At 34.1% G+C, this 19,274-nt stretch overlaps 2 protein-coding genes across 2 annotated transcripts; one reads left to right on the top strand and one right to left on the bottom strand.

The window, feature by feature from the left end:
• Positions 1 to 670: 670 nt before the first annotated feature.
• On the bottom strand, positions 671 to 10,193 carry LOC140744828 (uncharacterized). Its single transcript, XM_073076517.1, has 3 exons — positions 10,033 to 10,193; positions 2,110 to 3,789; positions 671 to 1,770 (listed from the first exon to the last, which is right to left on the bottom strand). Exons 1-3 carry the CDS (start codon positions 10,070 to 10,072, stop codon positions 1,616 to 1,618), a joined length of 1,875 nt encoding a protein of 624 aa, XP_072932618.1. The 5' UTR covers positions 10,073 to 10,193; the 3' UTR covers positions 671 to 1,615.
• Positions 10,194 to 13,407: 3,214 nt separating this feature from the next.
• On the top strand, positions 13,408 to 17,553 carry LOC140745141 (acyl-CoA Delta(11) desaturase-like). Its single transcript, XM_073076911.1, has 4 exons — positions 13,408 to 13,424; positions 15,326 to 15,567; positions 15,929 to 16,265; positions 17,033 to 17,553. The coding sequence occupies exons 1-4, from the start codon at positions 13,408 to 13,410 to the stop codon at positions 17,463 to 17,465; spliced, it is 1,029 nt and encodes a 342-aa protein (XP_072933012.1). The 3' UTR covers positions 17,466 to 17,553.
• The last annotated feature ends 1,721 nt before the right edge of the window (positions 17,554 to 19,274 follow it).

Raw genomic sequence — 19,274 nt, 5'->3', positions numbered from 1 at the left:
CCATATTTCAATTCTTAAGAGAGTAAACTTTGTTTTCGATGACAGACTGTAACTTTCCCTTTTGTTATTTTGATATTAAATAACCGGCACTGGTATTTATTTGCCCATAATAAGTTATGGCCAAGTGCGCTTTGGCAGACACACACTTTACCTGCCCTTGAGAACCCTTTTTTTCGAAACTGCGGCGTATACGTCACCTCTCCATGTGTACTTACACCTTACAGAGAGGCGTGCCTGGGATTCGAACCTTGATCCTCCCATTGAGAGGACGACTTTTAAACAATTAGGCCACCACTTTTACATGTCCTACAGTACAAACGGCCTAACGAAATTGTGAGAGACGTCGGCTATATTTCTAAGAAGTCTGTTTTTTTTAAATTATAATAGTTGATAATGTTAAAGACAGATTAATGCCGCTGTATTTTATTCTTTAATATGTGATTTTCATTTATATGGCAGTAAATAATTAAGACATTTTATTTAATAAACAGAGCGACCACTACTATTTTTATGACGTCATCAGGCGTACTAGAATCATCGATGGGTAGAATACATTTATGATGATGATTATTATTAATAAAAAGTCGTATTAACATTCAGACTGAAATAATAATAGATATCTAAGTAATAAAGTTATTGTAAATATGATTTGTAGGAAAATAAAGAAAAGTAACAAAATATGTTCTTTAATTTAAAGCTCTTGTTTTACAAAAGTAAGAAATTAAAATGTAAAGTAGTGAAATACTGCGTGTAATAATTTAAAGTAGGGACGGAATAAGTTTATTAATGGCTACAAAACATTCAATTTCATACATTTCTTATACACTATTTACATTAAATATATATAGAACTATCATTAAACTTTAAACTTTATTGATTAGCCTAACCTTTATTTATAATTTTATTATGATTTCCGTCAAGCAAGATAGAATTTCGAACTCTGATATATGTTAAAAATACATTAAAAAAAAAAAACGACAAAATATATGTTATATAAATCAGACATTAATATTATAATACAAAATATGTGTTGTAAGGATACATATTTGCAAAACAGAAAAATTACAAACTGGCTTACAATTTACTAAATTTATTTTTTTATATTTAATGAATTGTGTTTATTCTATGATACAGGTGAATTTAACAAAATCATTAGCAATATACAATAACGCTATTGTGAAACAACGCCTGTCTCAATTAACGTAATAAATGATCTATTTACAGAATAGTGTAGATACATACTTTTGTTCGATCGTTACCTCATGCTCGTAAAATATTTTCAACCGTGACCGACTAGTTTCGCAGCAATAGTAAAAAATATTACGTAACGTATACAATAGTATAACTTATTCAATAGGGCCCTCCCTCACATGCGCCTGCAAAAACAATCTACGATTTGATTTTGAGTATTAAGTTACGATATTGACGAGCTAACCGACTCAATTACTGAATGCATCGGATTCTTTTATTACTGCAATGCATGTTTATAGGTTGCGTACTGTAATGTTCTGTTCACTCATGGATGTAACGCTCGAATTTGAACTATAACTTACAGGCTAGTGAGCGAGCGCCCTTAAACCCTAGATTATTCTTAATTAACAATCAATACAGTGTCCTACTGCGCTAGTTCAACAACTGTACCTGGAACGTTGCTTATGATTGTGTACTGAGATTTTTTTAGTTCATCCCTCCTTATTTTAGTTTTGTCAATTGTTTGAATGCGCGTGCGCAGCTTCCCACAGCGGCCATTTGCGATCTTTCCATAAATTGCTGAAATTAGCACGTTTCTGATTATTAATGTAAAAAATAAGATGGTTTAATATAATTTTATTAAATACATACTCGTCCGTAAAGATTAAAGATTCGTTTAATGTCTGTTTTGTAACACGATCCAGATAATAAATTATTAGACATGTATAGTCCAGGTAAAACTACTAGTCCGCTCTGAATATAGAAATGAATCGCGTCGCCATAGAGAATTGTATGACTATACCTACTCGCAACAACTTCAGAGCGGACTAGCAGTTTGGCGGGGACTATACTTTGAATTAAAATTACGTAAATTGACCTGAAACACTAGCAGAGTTTTGATTAGGGTAAAATACTTACGATTTGCTCTAAATGTGTTGTGACATGCCATGTGGCACATGGATGGAAAACCTTTTAAGGTTTCCGGATTAATTTGAATGTCTCTTTGTGGACTTGCACAAATCCGGTCCTTTTTATCCCTGCAGGAATTCAGACATCTTTCGTAGTTTCTGATGTTCACTTGAGAATTCTGTTTTGGTCTTAGTGTTGTAGGCTTTACAGTTGGAGTAGGCTTATTTTGGGGTACACCTCGTGGTCCTTGTGATGGCGTAAGTCTAATTGTGATGACAGGATTTTGAGCGTTTGTAACTGTAGCGGGCGGTTGCACTACAGTACTGTTCGCTCCTTGGCATGGGAACATATTTTGTGCCTGCGTACGATTCGGTCCACGATTATTCAGTCTTCCATTGTTCACGCGGTTTCTTTGACGAGGTGGACGTGTACTTAAACTAGTGGGCATATATGGTGAAAATGTCATAACGTTATTTGGAATTTGGTTATTTGGCTGTACATTATTGGGTGGTTGGTTTATTGGGAATCGGTTATTTGGTTGCAGATTGTTTGGTGGTTGGTTAATTGAGTATTGGTTATTTGGAGGTAGATTATTGAGAGTCTGGCCGGTTAGGTATTGGTTGTTTGGGGGTAGATTATTAGGAGGTTGAGTGACTGAGTATTGGTTATTTGGTGTTAAACTGTTGAGGGCTGGGTTGGTTTGGTATCTGTTGTTTGGTTGCTGATTATTTGGTTGTTGGTTAATTGGTGTCTGATTATTTAGTTGGTTATTTACCTGTTGGTTGTTAGCAGGAGGGTTGTTTGGTAATTGATTGATTGTAGGCTGGTTATTTAGTTGTTGATTATTTGATTGGGTCGGGGGGAAAGTGTTAGCTGGTTGTGGAAAGATCTGCGTGGGGATTTGTGCCCGTTGCATAACAGCCATGTTTCCAACCATATTATTAATAGGAGGTCGTGTAACAATTCTTTGTACAGGTCGTGATGTTATTGAGGATGCTGGAAATTGTTGAGGTACTTGAGGATTAACTGGGGTCATATTTTGGATATTTTGAGGAGCTGGTTGATAAAGCACGATAAAATTTGGTTGGCCCATGTTGGGAGGTATTTGCTGTCCTGGGATGAAATTTCTATTACCTACTTGAGCAGGCAACAAGAACTGAATGTTTTGTGGTGGCAGTTGTGGTCCAATTCGGTTTTGTACAAGCTGAGGTTGATTATTTTGCTGTACATTTTGAGGGACTACATTTGGAATTTGGCTTGGTGTTTGGTTTGGTAGTGGTTGCGCTTGTGTGTTTCTAGATGTTAACGTCGACTCCGTGACTGTAGGTTGTGATGTTGTTGAAGTTATTTCAGTTGTAGTGCTTTGCGTTGACGGTGATTGTGTTTCTCTTGACGTTGGTCTCGAATAACTTAATAATGGTGGAGACGATGGCAGCTCTGTTGATAATGGGATCACATTAGGCGGGTCGCTGTACTGCGTGATCGGTGTGGGTGACGAAACCACCCCCCGGTTTAATATTGTTGGCGATGTCGGCGGCAACACAACAATTGGATTCTCTGGTGAAAACGATGTTTCCGTTGAAAACAACTCCGTTATTGGTTTTGGAGAAAAGTTTGTGTCATTTATATCATTGGCCGCGTACCACTCTGGCGTTGAACTAGATGATTGCGCTCGACATAGTTGTAACACTGTAAAAAGAAAACGGTACCTATTAACTAGCGTTGTTTATGCCTTACGGTTTTATTTCTACTGAATTGGAGTAAGAAAACGACATGCACTCCATCTGGCTGAACGGCATCATGCCATGAACATCTGTAATTAACTCCAAATAAGATTCATCTACTGTTTGCTAACTGGCCACGGGTGCGCTGCTAACTTTTGTTCTGCTACTTATACCACACCCTCAACAGACAAAAACATCGGCAGCTGCTGTAGACACTGTTATTGCAAGACAGAATCACAGATTTAAGTATGGAGTACAACTAATAAAAGGGATAACATGGATGTCTTTACATTTATATAAAAATCCAAATTAAACAGTCCAGAGTCGCCATTTTGAGAAACATGTTATGGCTTTAAGAATCCCACGGATGTTGTTGTTTATTCTTATTTGCGGGAGCGTCACATCTCGCAGACTCAAACTGGTTTTCAAGGCTTACTTTTTTGCGATCGGTCTTCCTCGTAAGGTCAACTCCCTCGGGTAGTGACAGAGATAATACATAAGCCCTCAGACCAAAAAAGAAGATGACATCTCGAAAAAAAATTGAAGCAAGTCCAATTCTGATTTGCGTTGTCCCTGTACACAAATAACGCACTTATTAACTAATTTGACATCATACAAAAAGCTCACAGTGGAAACAATCAAGAAAACTAACATGGCGTTTAATTTAAAATCACTTACACAAGCTATCAGACCACCTGCTATCAGAGATTCCTCCACTGGTTTAATTACATCGTAGACAATCAGATCAGTCAGTTGATCTCACAAATTACTTGTGTTAGGTAAGCTGGAAGGGAAGAGACCTCGCAGCCTATCTCCTATCCAATGGTGTAAACAAATAGCTACGCTCATCGGACTCCCTATTGCGACTGCCTTGAGAATAGCTCACAACCGAACACATAGGAAGAAGCTAACACATGAAGTTGTAAAGGGCTTTCAAGGACACGACCTTCAGTAGTGAAAACAACCACATTAACAAGAAGCATAACATAGTTTTTGGATGAAATCATGGTGTATCGTACCTACGTAGTTTTTTCGTCGTATTTTTTATGCATTCCGTCTATATTCTAATAAGTATGTAGTAGTTAGGTGGATACGAAACTGACGCAACCATCTATAGATAGGCAGGCAGTACAGGCACATGTAAAAAATATAGGTGTGAAAGACAGCGAACGCAACTTCCTACGTAATTAAGAATCGGTGGTCTTCAACCTTATCGCAACGTAACCAAGTTTTGGTTTGATTTCCACAAATCCAAGTTTATGATAACGCAACAGATTTTCTAGTACTTTATTTCAACGTTGTTGTTTATTGTTTACTTATGTGTTGGAGAAGTGTTTTAACAAAATTAGATGAATAATGATATACCTACTTTTGTGACAATTTTCTTGTACGTACTTATTAATAAATAACTGTCAGACAACATCACAATACACGGACACACATTATAGAATTATATTTGCTACAATAAAACTGCATAATAACCAATATACATATTTATTATTATCTCATTAGTAAATTTGCCTTTTGTGGTAACCACAAAGTAATAATTTTATCATTCATCAATTCGAACTGGATATTAGTTCCCTGATTTTTAAATTTTTAAATTAGGCGAAGGAGAACGTTTTAAGGAAAACTTACATATGAAAGTTATCTGTAACGTTAACTCAATAGTGTCGGATCTACCAATGGGTATAACGCTGGAAAAGTAGAGTATTGGTTAAATAATTTTATTTTTAAAAAGAAAATACTCGTATGTTAACGATAGGTGATAGATGAAATACCTACCTATCTTATATACCCGTAGTTAATGATAGGTAATAGATGAAGTAAGCGTAGGTTGTCAAGTTCATAACAAGGTTTTGGGGTCGGTGTTGACCTATAAATATACGTATACTTGTAAAGTCTGTAATGAGTATTAATTAGGTACAGTTAGCTGCCGCGGCATAACGGCCGCACCTGTTTTACTGCAGCAGTAGGTACTTGCGATTTATAGGTAGATAGTAGATACTAGGCGTTTTAACTCGTGGTCCTACTTACTTAGCTACATCAAGGCAGTGTCCATTTTAATTTAAAAAAGTTTTATGTCTACGATATGACTATAAAATAACGTTATGTTTACGTTCGTATTATCTTCTGCACGGATGATGTGATGAGATGTGAATGGCGTGGATAAGTAACGGATTAAAACTTCTCATCTGTTGTTAATTATAATGTCAACATTTAATATTAGCTTTTTTTATATATAATTTAGGAGTAGCAGACGAGCATGTAGTCCACCTGCTACTCCTGAGGACTAAGCTGGAATGCCTCGGAAAAGTATGTCTCCCTTACCACATCCTTCAAAACGGAACACAACAGCGCCTAACACTGCTGTTATTAGGTAGAAATAGGTGTGGCGGTGGTGCCGCCGGAGTCGAACCACAAAGGTTTCTACCACCATCAAACCCCTAACATGTCCCTAGGTTAGCTCATGCTATTTTATTATATTTGTAAACTAGTATTGACCATCCTAATTGCTTTCTATACGATTCGTGGTACGCAACAGAGGCGTGTCTTTGCCGAAACCGATTAATTTTTGCTAACAAACTGCATTTTTAATTATATTTAATATGAAGTGGTCATTTTATAATATTACTTTATTCATTTTATTATTAATATTACCTATTCTCAATACAAGTAGCAGATATGAAAGACATTTAATTTTGTGTATTGAGAGTTGCGACTTTACTTAGGTAGATCTGCGGATCATAGGTCTATGAAAATAGTTAGGTATGCTTCTATGTCCTACCTTCTTAGTGCTTCGACAGTCAACACTTAACAATAAAGTAATGAAAGTATTTGTCTATTTCATATAAGTTCTTCATTTATATACTGGTACAACACTTGTATGTGTTAACAAATAGGTACATTTTGCCACATATCCGCAACTCCGCGGAAATCTGTAATTGATGGACTGGCAAAACTTAATAGAAACAAAGAAAACAAGTATCAAAGGTTGTGTTGATTGATATGCAAATCTGATTAAATATGTGTAACTGGCTTCCGCTAAATGGACTGAATTCACTGACATTAAATCCATGAAATCGCAGGTTTTGTTAAATAAACAAGGTTAGTGATCTATTTCAAAGTGAGACTCGGAAATATAGGTACTAGGTGTCTGAATCCATGTTGTCGTTTGATTGCGATGTTTATAGACATTTAAATAACACATCAGAATAGTACCTACTACAATAAAAACCAGGATTTCATTTTGGGCTGTGCAATTTTTATCCCTTTTATGTCTTACTGGGGCATGTCTAGAACATTTCATTATGCTGCTCCAATGTAGGTTGGTGGAACAAAGTTCGTGTCCGTGGGTAAACCGTATGTTTTCAAAGCGCCCATAAGGTCTCTAAAAACCTTATTAATTACTGTTTAATGGTAACAATCGAAGTGAACAACTATCTACGGTTTATCTAGAGAGACAATGTGCTGGGAGCGGAGGGACGCTCTGGGCAGCATTTTTTGGGGGCGTAAAAACTACAAATTACTGTCACAAAATAAAATCCCTTTTTATTTTGCTATTTCGGTATGAAAATAAAATAAAATGAAAATAAAATGAAAATAAAATGAATAAAATCCCTTTTTATTTTTGTGTAACTGCGTTATCGTAATATAATCTTGTGGCCCTGGACAGCACTTCTTTCTTCTTTTTATGACACAGACTGTACAGTTGCGCTGCTTACGCTTCTCTACCGCGCCTATAGATTCATATTAAATTTAGTACCTACTAATGTTCAAAGACCAAATTTTAATATCCATTAAAACTTTGCAGGTATAAATAGATAGATTAACATGTCTATAACTGCAATTGTAAGCATATCTATCAAATGAATCACTAACGTGTCTCCGCGCAGACTTGCGCATAAGAATGTTTATACAAACCATAGAGCTTAGACAATGGCATTCATTACATACCTTGATCAAATCGCTAGCCAAATTAACATATCTAATCATTCTAATCCACGTAGGTAAGTCTTGGTTCTTACATTGAAGTAAGAAATAGAAGTTAATATTTACATATCGGTAATAGGTATAGTTACTGACTGACAGACAACGTATTGCATAAAACAGTACCTACCTACGAATGGAAGCATGCAATTTGTACATGAGTTCCTAATAATATAATGCAATGTATTTTATTATTATTTATACATACAACAATTACAGGCCTACAATTTTCAATAAGCCTGTAATTCATTATAACTTATTATATTTTTATTGGTCAATCCATAGATTGCGAATGATAAGATTTTTTTTATTTTATCTATTACCGATACTTGCTGGAAACACGGCTAAAAAACTTTTACTATGGATTAAATCATTTCTGGCTAATACTTAATTATACAATTTCCTTAATACCAACACTACTGATATAATTGATTACACGCAGTTTTCCCCAGTTTTCTCTGAGTTGTATAATCGTTATACGAAGAGAGTTGGAGTGTAACATCATCATTCCGAATGGACATGCTCAGCGATAAAAACTTGGCTATCATTAGTGTTTCATTTCAATTCAATTATCCTATGACTGGTTTGGTCTTTCTAAACTAGGTATGTATCTGGATGTTTCATGTGAACTATTCATACAAACTATTCGTTTGATCTAATCTATGGATATCCAGATAAATAGAAAAATAGCGAAACATTTTTGTCTTTTGATTGTCAACTATCATTTTTTTATAGGTAGCTATGGACGGGTTTTTTTTGGTTTAATAAAAAATGTAACTTAACCCTATTAGGCACTAAGTCTTCGCTATCTGTCCGTCACATAGATCTATGTTTTGTATTGTAATCGATAGACACTTCATATTATTACAGAGTATAACGTTGGTTGCTATAACAACAAATACTAAAAATAGTTTGAAAATAATAAGGATTCGCATTACAGAAATCACAATCTTTCGTTTTTTTCTCTTTTTCTAGTGAACGGTAATGTAGATTGAAATTATCACAATGCATTTAGTTTGTACTTCTATTGCTGCTATAATATCAAATACTAAAAATAAAAAAAAAATAAAAAAAATTAGTGGTACGGAACCTTCCATGCGTGAGTTCGACTCCCATTTGGCCAATATATTACCATCTTTTAAAAACGATCATAGTTCAGGAGAGTTTTATTTGAATGTTGCATCAACATTATTTTGTTTCGTACCTTAAAGCAGTAAAATATTCCGTCATACGCAGTTGAACAAACTTAAACCCTTATTCATTTTTTGCTTATCCATTGTATATAACCAACTGCAATTGTCATATTTTGCTTATAAAGTTAAACTTCCTGCAAACAAAGAGTGAATAATTTCGACTGACAATCTTTAACAAGGTCTTGGTACGAAATTTCAATGTATGATTAAAATAATATTGTTTTAAGAGATGGTAGTAACCCCCCTGTACACAGATAGATAGGTAACAGCTGTTGATTGCATTATTATCACGAAATGAAAGTCAATTTAAAATTCAAACAACGAATATCCAACAAGAAAATAAGACAAGTAACTGAAGTATTTAAACTAAATTAATAAGTTTATTATGACATTTTAGAACATTTATCTTTCAGTGGTTTTAGTATAACTAAAGGTACCAAAGGAAAATAACTTAATAGTTAATACTTAACATTTTTTTAATCATATCGCGACACAACGTTTGCCGGGTCAGCTAGTAACTTTAGAAAATGTTTATAATTCAAAATAAAAAAAACAATAGGTACCGCTTAATTAGCATTGAATTGACTTTAACATACTAATATTGCAAAATACTTAGTTACATTTTAGAACATTACTTTTGTACTTAATTGTATTTTTTATATCTTCGATCAACGTTGGGACGTTTTGTACACTTTTCCGTTCTTAGTAGGTATAGTATTTACTAACTAATCTTATAAAGACTTGGCAATGTACATTGTACAGTCTAATGAAGTTCAACTTTTATAAAACTAACAAGTAACGTTAATACTTAAAATGTAAACAAGCCATAAAAGTACCCAAGAAAGGTAAATAATGATTTCCGTTGGCACCAGAACCTACATAGCATCAACAATCCGGACTTAACGTGAAAGTACTACACAATTAATCTCACGCAACTAAATCTGAAACGGGTCAAATGATTCGGTTGAGTGGACAAATGACATGGCACATGGCATGTAGGATATTAAAAATACAATACAACTTACGTGTTATAACAACGAGCGTGAGAATTGGTGCGTGCTCCATGCCGGCTGGTCGCGAACGGTTTGCGCCACAGACTGTGTAAGCTGGAGGCAATTCTCGCTACTCGGACCACATTACGAAACCCTGACTAACATTCGATTTGACGTTTGCAGCGCTTCCATCACGCGTGGACAAGCGAGCGCCATGTAACAGCTTGGTGTCACCAAGCATTGGATATGATAGTATTTGTAATATACTTATGACGGTGCGGGCGCGTAATTTATTGGGCATGAACCAGAAGGCAGCAAGAAAACTCGCAGCGGTAATGTGTAAGTACTAAATGAAACGAGGCGTCGGTCCCGGTTGTCATCATTGAGTAGCGGTTAAAGCTTGAAGGCACTATCAGCGGTTTGAAAATATCGGACTTAGGTTGACAACTAATCTTCTTTCGTCAATCCGTATTGTGGGACCGTGTGCATTCCTGATTTATTCTAGCTTTGTATAGAGAATCGTACATTGGTTAAAGATCACCACGGCAGTGACCGTTCAAAATCACTTGAACGAACAGACAGTCTCCTATATCTATCACAAAATAAATTTATTATTAATAATAATTACGTAATGTGTAATAAAAAATAATACTAGAGAGCATTACAGTTAGTACATAAGGTAGAGATCGATCGAGAGATGAGCGGATTTGCGACAAATTCCAAATTGTTTGTGTTCTCATTATATCAGTAAGTAGGGTACCTACTTACTGATATAATGAGATGGGATGTTAGAAAAGCTATAGGACCATTTTGTAGACTATATTATATTGTTGGCCTTTTATTTAATACGCTATTTTCCAACTAGCACTGTGCTTTAGGAAATTGAGATGACCTCATCTCAATTTCTTTACTCTACTTGCCTAAACTCTACCTAGAGTGCCTTTCGTAACATAACTTGTTGTATCTATAGATAGTAAACAGACATAATATAGAGTAACCTCAAACAAGCGATATTTTTTTTTATATTTAACCTATCGATAAGGCAGACGGGCTACCTGATGGAAAGCAGTCACCGTCGCCTATGGACATTTGCAACAACAGAGGAGTCGCCAATGCATATATGCTATTTAGTTGGTACTCGGTACGACAGCGTAAAGTTATTTACGCTATAACTAGCATCGACTGAGTGCTTATATCATCATCGAAATATGATTGCCCGCGACAGTTTTTAAGGTTAAGACCAAAGTCCAATGGGCTGGCTAAGGGAGAATTGATATTATGGTAGTGGTTCCTCCAAAATCTATACTACACTTAGCTAAAAGTATACACTAATGTGTAGTGTAGTTAATTAAGACAGTTTTATAGATATCCTTTGTTATTAACTAGGTGTAAAAATAAAAGATTTATTAATATACCACGATATTTTCATTTTGAAAAACCCGATGCATTTTTTGACTGACTACTAAGCTTTTGAAATAAAAGTTTGGTACGATTTAGATTGGGACATGAAAAAGGTGCGAATTTTGGAAGCCAAGTGATACAAATTGCATTGAAACTCGAACGCCTAAAGAATGTAACAAGCAAATATTTTTGGTGAGATTTATTCCTATGGCTTCCTATGGTATAGGTAATTGCACTTATGTAGGTTTTTCTTCCTGTAAGATAAAAATAAAAATAAAAGTTAATAATTATAGATTATGACATTATGAGTAAGTTTTTATTTTATTTTTTTGATGAATACTAAAACGTGTTGATTTGTAAATTAGTAAATCGCTAAAAAATCAACTAGCAGCGCGAACCTACGCAACGCCACTGTTTTGGGCCCTATTTGCCCATGGTAGGTTTACCATGGTTTCGTATAGGAATTCGTGTAGTTTTATTTTCACCGTGCCTGGCAAATTAAAAAACCGTATCAAAAATTATTAGAAAGTCCATAGTTTTTACTATAAACAATAAAAATCTCACGTTTACTGTTATGTTAATTGTAGGAATACTGTAGGTATGGTAATTAAGAACTAATTAATATTAAAATAAAACATAATATATTTTAGTTATTATAGGCTTACAAAGCCAATGTGCATTGTATTTAAATTTGTTATAATTCTTTTCTTATTAGTTTTTAGGGTTAAAGAAAAGCATATCAAACTATGTGAACAAGTAGGGACGTGGCGATAAGTTGATTTTATTCTTATTAGTGACCGACCAAGTTTCGACTTTGGTTTCGGTTTCGTCGCGTCAGATATGCATCATGTTCTGATAGAACATGATCGCGGTGTTCCGGCGCGCACCTCAAAGACGAGCGGATGGAGTAGCCCCAGCTCTATCTCGAACCGAGTCCAGAGGAACACCGTGGAGTATTTTTTTTTTTTTTTTTTATAATATGAGAGTAGCAGACGAGCATGCAGTCCACCTGATGGTAAGTGACTACTGCCGCCCATGGACATCTGTAATCAACCCCAGATATTCCTACCTGAGGTCGGCCACAGATGCGCCGCTACCCCTGAGGACTAAGCTGGAACGCCTCGGAAAAGTCTATCTCCCTTACCACACCCTTCAAACCGGAACACAGCTGCGCCTAACACTGCTGTTATTAGGTAGAAATAGGTGTGGCGGTGGTGCCGCCGGAGTCGAACCACAAAGGGTTCTACCACCTTCAAAGTTTTAGTCGGTAGGAGTCCGCAGAGACTGCGGGAGCAGCGGAGAGGATATGCCTCTCCGCTGCTCCCGCAGTTTCTTAGCTGCGGAACCCATGCAGGGTTTCTCCATGAAAAAAAAGGTATCATGCATCATCGGGTGCTGCCCATGGATATTTGTAACCAATTCTATTTATAGAACTACTATCCTTGCCACTTCTGAGACTTATATACTCGCCTTCTATTTCATAAGTAAGTTAGCCAGCATCCATATCCATCCATCAAAATGCAGATATGCATCACGCTATAAATGTGCGTGGCGACTGTATTTTCCTGGTCTAATTATATTAACTCCACCATTTTTTATTGATTTTTTTTATGGTTTAATGTTGGAGGCATCTTTTACTGCCTAACATACTCGTAATAATACTGAAAAGCGCTGTCGTGTTCTGTGTTGAAGATCTGACGCGTTCCATATTAATTTTCAAGGGACGGCATTCGTGAGCTATCTAAGGTAGGACGATAATCTTATATGGGGTTGATTACAGATTTTTTATTTATATTATGTAAATTATACATCATATTGTGTTGAGACATAGCATAGAATAATTAGGGACTGTAGTTTTGTGCGCTAATAAAATGATACGGAACCAACTTATTGACGCTCTAATTTTATTGACTTTTAAAAATATTTAATGGTCGCTTATATTAAGTTAAAATCTAACTACTTTTGACCATTACAATTTTGATAGTCTACTTGTTAATGGTCTATAAAATGACGGTAACAAATCGGTAAGTGTTAGAAATATTTTTAACATCAATATAATCATTTAACTAATGTTATAAATGAGAATGTGAGTTTATTTCTTTCTTTGTTTTTAACACTTTCACGCCTTAACCACATAAGAGATTATCATTGAATTTTCAGAAGAGATTATTGTGAAAATAGTATGATTGTTCGGTCCTGAGGGATAGATAAAAACTATGATCGCGAGCGAAGCCGCGGATAAAAGCTAGTATTAATATATTAAAGATTAAAGAATTTGATTTAGTCATACAAAGAAATAAGTCAGTTGCAAGCCTTACATTTTTCATGTCCTTTTTACAAACTTTTATTTTAACTTGCAGCGTCAATGTGAAAAAGTGAAGTTAGGATTATTGATATTTTAATAAGGATTTCAAAATAATCTAAAGATTTTTCATATTAGAGATGATCAATTATTTATCCTATTATTATTATATATTTTTACATTATAAGAAAAAAATATACTCTAGTAGTTGTTCTCTAGTAATCACTAGACATTTTCTTGAAATGTGCTACCCATTTTAAAGAAGTCTTGTGTTACTTCCAATTGCTTTATACCAAGATTTTTTTTAACTTGATTCTTTAGTTTGTGTATGTGTTACATTGAAAGTAATTAAGTATATAGGTATAATATATAATATTTACTTAATTCAGACAAAGTGATAATTTGTTAAGAATGAAATGTTTTGATTTGATTTATATGTGCACAGTATGTGAGAGTCAAATCTTGCAACTGAATTTTAAATAAGTTAACCTCAACCGTCTGGGCTGAAATGGAACGTTTGGTATGAATGACTATGCAATATGCACTATAGGTGTAGTGACGTCATTCATAACCAAATATAACTTACGCCTCAAGATGACGAACCAATGTTTTAATACAGATCTGTATGGGTGTCAAATGAAAGGGTTTCCTAAAAAAAACACGAAAACCATAATTACGTTACTAAAATGCTATTATTTATATAAGTAGTTTAAGAAGTATCTGTTCAAGATACACTTCTTAATAAATAAGAATCTGACATTTCATTCTTAATAAAGAAGATATACACATTCTTAATAATCATAATCTTTATTGCATCATGCAGTGATCACATATAAAGGTGTTACAAATTTTGATACAGTGGCATGGAACCCTGTAAGTGTGTAGCAATTTAAATGAATTACTTATAAGTAAACAGATTAATGAATTGTCTCTGAATTCATCACGAGATTTTAGATCTATTTATATCTTATAAGTTAGGTATAGTGGTATTTCCAATTAAGTTATTAGGAAACATCTATTAAAACATTCTAAAAATGCAATACTCTATTGGCTAATTACGATAATCACTTGAATGTACTTTACTTTTATATAGTATGTTTATGACAAAAAATACCAGAACGAGTATATGAACTCTGTAACTTAGGTAGATCTCTAATCTATAAATTACAAAAAACGAGCCAATATGTATCACAGTGCAAATGATAACTGTAAAGTTTTTCACTATATTTGGTAGATTGCGCGCTAGCTTTTAAAATAATTTATTGTAAGAGGATATTATACCTCAATACAAATATTTATTCGTTCATTATTAATTCCATGATTTTATTATTTTTATTTACAAATAAAAGCTTGTCTTTAAAACATTTTGTAACTTTCATTATTTTTAACTTTTAGTATTTATAAAATACATAAATTATATTATGTATTAACATAGATTTCTGAATATGTTTTTTTTATAATTTTGTTCGTTACTGTATGCCTAAATTTGTCAGGCTTCCTATGAAATGTACTATAATGAAAATTAAATATACGTTTCCTGTAGGATACAATAAAAAATACTATTACCGGATCAGATTACGTATTGCATCAAAATAACAATTGACATTAGTATCTGTTTTTCAGGGTACACAGTATGACAGGATCCTCAGACACAATAGACGATAGTGAAACAAAGAGTAAAGAGTATGGTTTCGTTTCGGATAACACAAGCGGTATCTGTGATAAAACTGGTGTTACACTAGCGGCGCCGAGGAAATACGAACTCAAATACTCGAGCATAGTGGTATTGCTATACTTCCACTACGCAGCTTTTAATGGACTGTGCCGATTCTTTACCTCAGCGAAAATAGCAACGATTATTTTTGGTACATATTGTTCATAATTAAGTAATTGTTTTAATTTTTGGTACATATGGCTCATAATCAATGCTTATATGAATTTTATTTTTAAAAGTTAAGTTTCTCAACCAGCTCAGTGTTTATCAAAGCAGGCGATAATACCCCGTTGTAGGCGTTAAATGCCTGTTGCAGGCATTTAACTTTAACATATATAAATAAATGGTGAAAAAAAATGGCCAAGTGTAGCCGAACTTGCACACGGTGGGTTCCGTACTACCAACATTTTTTTCATTTTTTTTTTCTTTTTAGTAATTTTTGTTTTAGTGGCCATCCTTATACAACTCTGTAAAAAATTCAAGTGTTCATCTATTGCAAGCATTTGTTTCAGATATAATATTGGTCTATTTGGGTGGATTTGGTATCACAGGAGGTGCGCACAGATTATGGACACACAGGACTTACAAAGTTAAGCGGCCATTTGAATATTTATTAATGCTTTGTAATTGTATTGGGTTTCAACAAGCAGTCATCTATTGGGTTAGGGATCACAGATTACATCACAAGTACAGCGACACAGATGCAGACCCGCACAACGCTAGGAGAGGGTTTTTCTATTCACACATCGGCTGGCTATGTGTAAAGAAAAGCGACATTGTAAAGGAACGGGGAAAAACTATCGACCTCTCGGATATTGAGAATAATCCTGTCCTACAATTTCAGAAAAAGTAAGATTTCCTTGAGTAATTATTATTAGTTACTACTAGTTAATTCTCGTAACTGCTCGAATTAAATGTACGAGTATTATCTATATCTACCGCTATATATAACCGCTTTTTACTACATGCCTATGAATTTACATACACCAAAATAACATTATTTTTTAAATTTGTCTGTCTGTCTGTTTGTTCCGGCTAATCTCTGAAATGGCTGGACTGATTTTGAGGGGACTTATATTGGCAGGTAGCTGATGTAATAAGGAGTAACTTAGGCTACTTATAGTTTCACCCGCATGGAATTACTTTTTAACGCGGATATAACCGCGGGGCACAGCTAGTTGTATATATGTTAGAGATGCATGAAACGAACATGCGGTCCATGTGATGTTAAATGGTTCATGCACCCGATCGGGACTAGAGTCTAGGTGTCAAGCACATACACATCCACATACACTGCGTTGCTGCTTCTAAGTTAGCAGATCACGAATAAAAATACATAATGAATATTATATTTATATTATATACTAATAACATAGAGTTAGTTGTTCTTTTATCAAACATGTATTTGATTTTTCCATTTGTTTAATTACGGAAAATTTTAAATTATGAATTTCTCATGTTATGTTATGATTATTATTTACCTTTGATTCATAAGTCGGCTTAGTTTTTGTTTAAGTAGTCAAGATTTGTTTGTTGTTTAGTCAAGACTTATTCTTTCTTTGTTATTTGATATTGATTCCAATTCTTACTAACTCGAGCATTAATTTTATTTGCAGATACGCGTTCTTTCTGTTTGGCTTAGCCTGCTTCGTATTGCCTACTTTGATACCGGTCTTGTGTTGGGGAGAAACGCTAAGCAACGCCTATTACTTGAATATGCTCCGATACATGATTAATCTCCATGCATCGTTATCAGTGAATAGTTTCACGCACATGTTCGGGTATAGGCCGTACGATAAAAACATATTGCCGACTGAGAACCGCATTGTATCCGTTTTTTCTGGCGGGGAAGGTTTTCACAACTATCACCACAGTTTTCCATGGGATTATAGGACTGCCGAATTAGGAAACAACTTTCTGAATGTGACTACGAGGGTTTTGGACTTCTTTGCAAAGTTTGGTTGGGTGTATGACATGAAGACGGCAAAACCAGAGATGATTATAGCTAAGGCGCAAGCTTCGGGAGATGTTACAAAGCTTGTCGGATAACAAGAAATGACTTACGCGAAAAGAGAAACGACATACAATTAGATGAAATTTAGAATTACGGTTTCGGAAACGTTGTTGATTCGGCGATTACTATGGAGTTAAATTACAATATTTGTTTCATTAATTTAATTACTACTTTAATTATTTATGATGTTGATGTTCCAATATTGTATAATTGGATATTGATTGTAATGATAATAAAGTAATTATTGTAATCGATTACAACAAATTTAAAGTTATTCCTGCCAGGCTTATTGTTTGATATTCAACTTCATATTAGCGACAGACTAGATTTAGGGAGGTAAGGTTTTCCACAACTGATTACTTATTGTTATTGGTAATCTATACATCTATACCATAGATTAGTAAAGATACTTTGCCGCCTTGAAATTGAATGAAGCCACAAACGGCTTATTTTAGTAAGTTCTTTTTTTGAATCCTTGACAAATAAAAACATCTTTAGAGAAAATTTACGAATAAATAACTAATTTACGTAATAATTAAGTAATTTACGTAATAAATAAATAATTATTTCAAATATTTTAAGGACATTTTAGCACAGAGACGTGGCAAAACTTTTTTACGCAACTATTTCAATTCTCAAAACTGGGTACATTTTCTTGTTAGGAGTGAGTAATCTTTACTAATCTATGATCTACGAGTATACATATAAATAAAATTGGAGTGTCTGTTTTTAATATTGAAATAACCACTTTTTACTACATGCATATGAATATATATAGGGTACATACACCAAAATGGCATTTTTTTTGTTTTGGCTAATCTCTAAAATGGCTGGACCGATTTTGACGGGACTTTATATATATATATATTTTAATTATTTTATATAAAATATAAATAAAATTTTCTATAAAATAATTAATATATATATATATAGAAATAGCATTGCCCCTGTTTTTCCGCGAGTGACACCGCGGGGCGCAGCTAGTAACTAACAAGTTTTCTCCAATATTTTTGGCTAAGTCAAGCAAATGTTATTAAATCAAGCAAATATTATATTACATTTACCTTATCTTTTTGTCTAAATATACAAATATGTACCTACCTATCAACTATGCAATTTTATTTTATAACATTTATATCATGAACGTTCTAATCTCTTTTTCAAACAGCAAACGACGGTTACAATGAGGATTAAGCTAGAATGCCTCGGAAAAGTATGTCTCCCTTTCAAATCAGTACCCTTACCATGAGTTTTTTCGTTTTGACAAATATGACTGTTTTAGACATTTTTTACGTATTTTCCCATACAATTTCCAATCAGCGCCCCTAGCGGATTGTATCAGAACTATGGTGTCAGTAACGTAACATTACACGTCTAAATTGACAAAATGGCGCTTTATGTTTTGTCTCTCTCTTTTGCGAACATGTGAGGCAGACAATAATACTTGAGCACTTGCTTATTGCTACGAATACTCAGTGTACTGAAGCAATTGTAATATTGTAATATTGTAATATTGTAATAAATATTTATAACATTTTAAATTTTATATGTAAATTGTAATGAACAACTAAGTATGTAAATTAATGTTTATTTATAAGAATAAAACAAAGATTTGTACACCGGATCAACCGGTAGAGTATGCCGAACGCAATTACTATGTATGAACTACTTTATAAACGCATGCTTTTACAAATAAATAAATTCATTCATTCATTCATTCATTCATTCATTCAAACGGAACAGAATATTGGATTAAGTAAATGTAACGTAAAATTGTAGGATGTTTTGAAAACTCATGGTAAGGGTACAGAACACCGTATCGTTTAATACGGCTGTTATTAGGC

This window comes from Epargyreus clarus, unplaced genomic scaffold (assembly GCF_041222505.1).
Source record: "Epargyreus clarus isolate Ecla_fem2 unplaced genomic scaffold, WU_Ecla_fem_2.2 ptg000009l, whole genome shotgun sequence".
Taxonomy (NCBI): Eukaryota; Metazoa; Arthropoda; class Insecta; order Lepidoptera; family Hesperiidae; genus Epargyreus; species Epargyreus clarus.
This window is presented reverse-complemented; position numbering and strand designations above follow the sequence as displayed.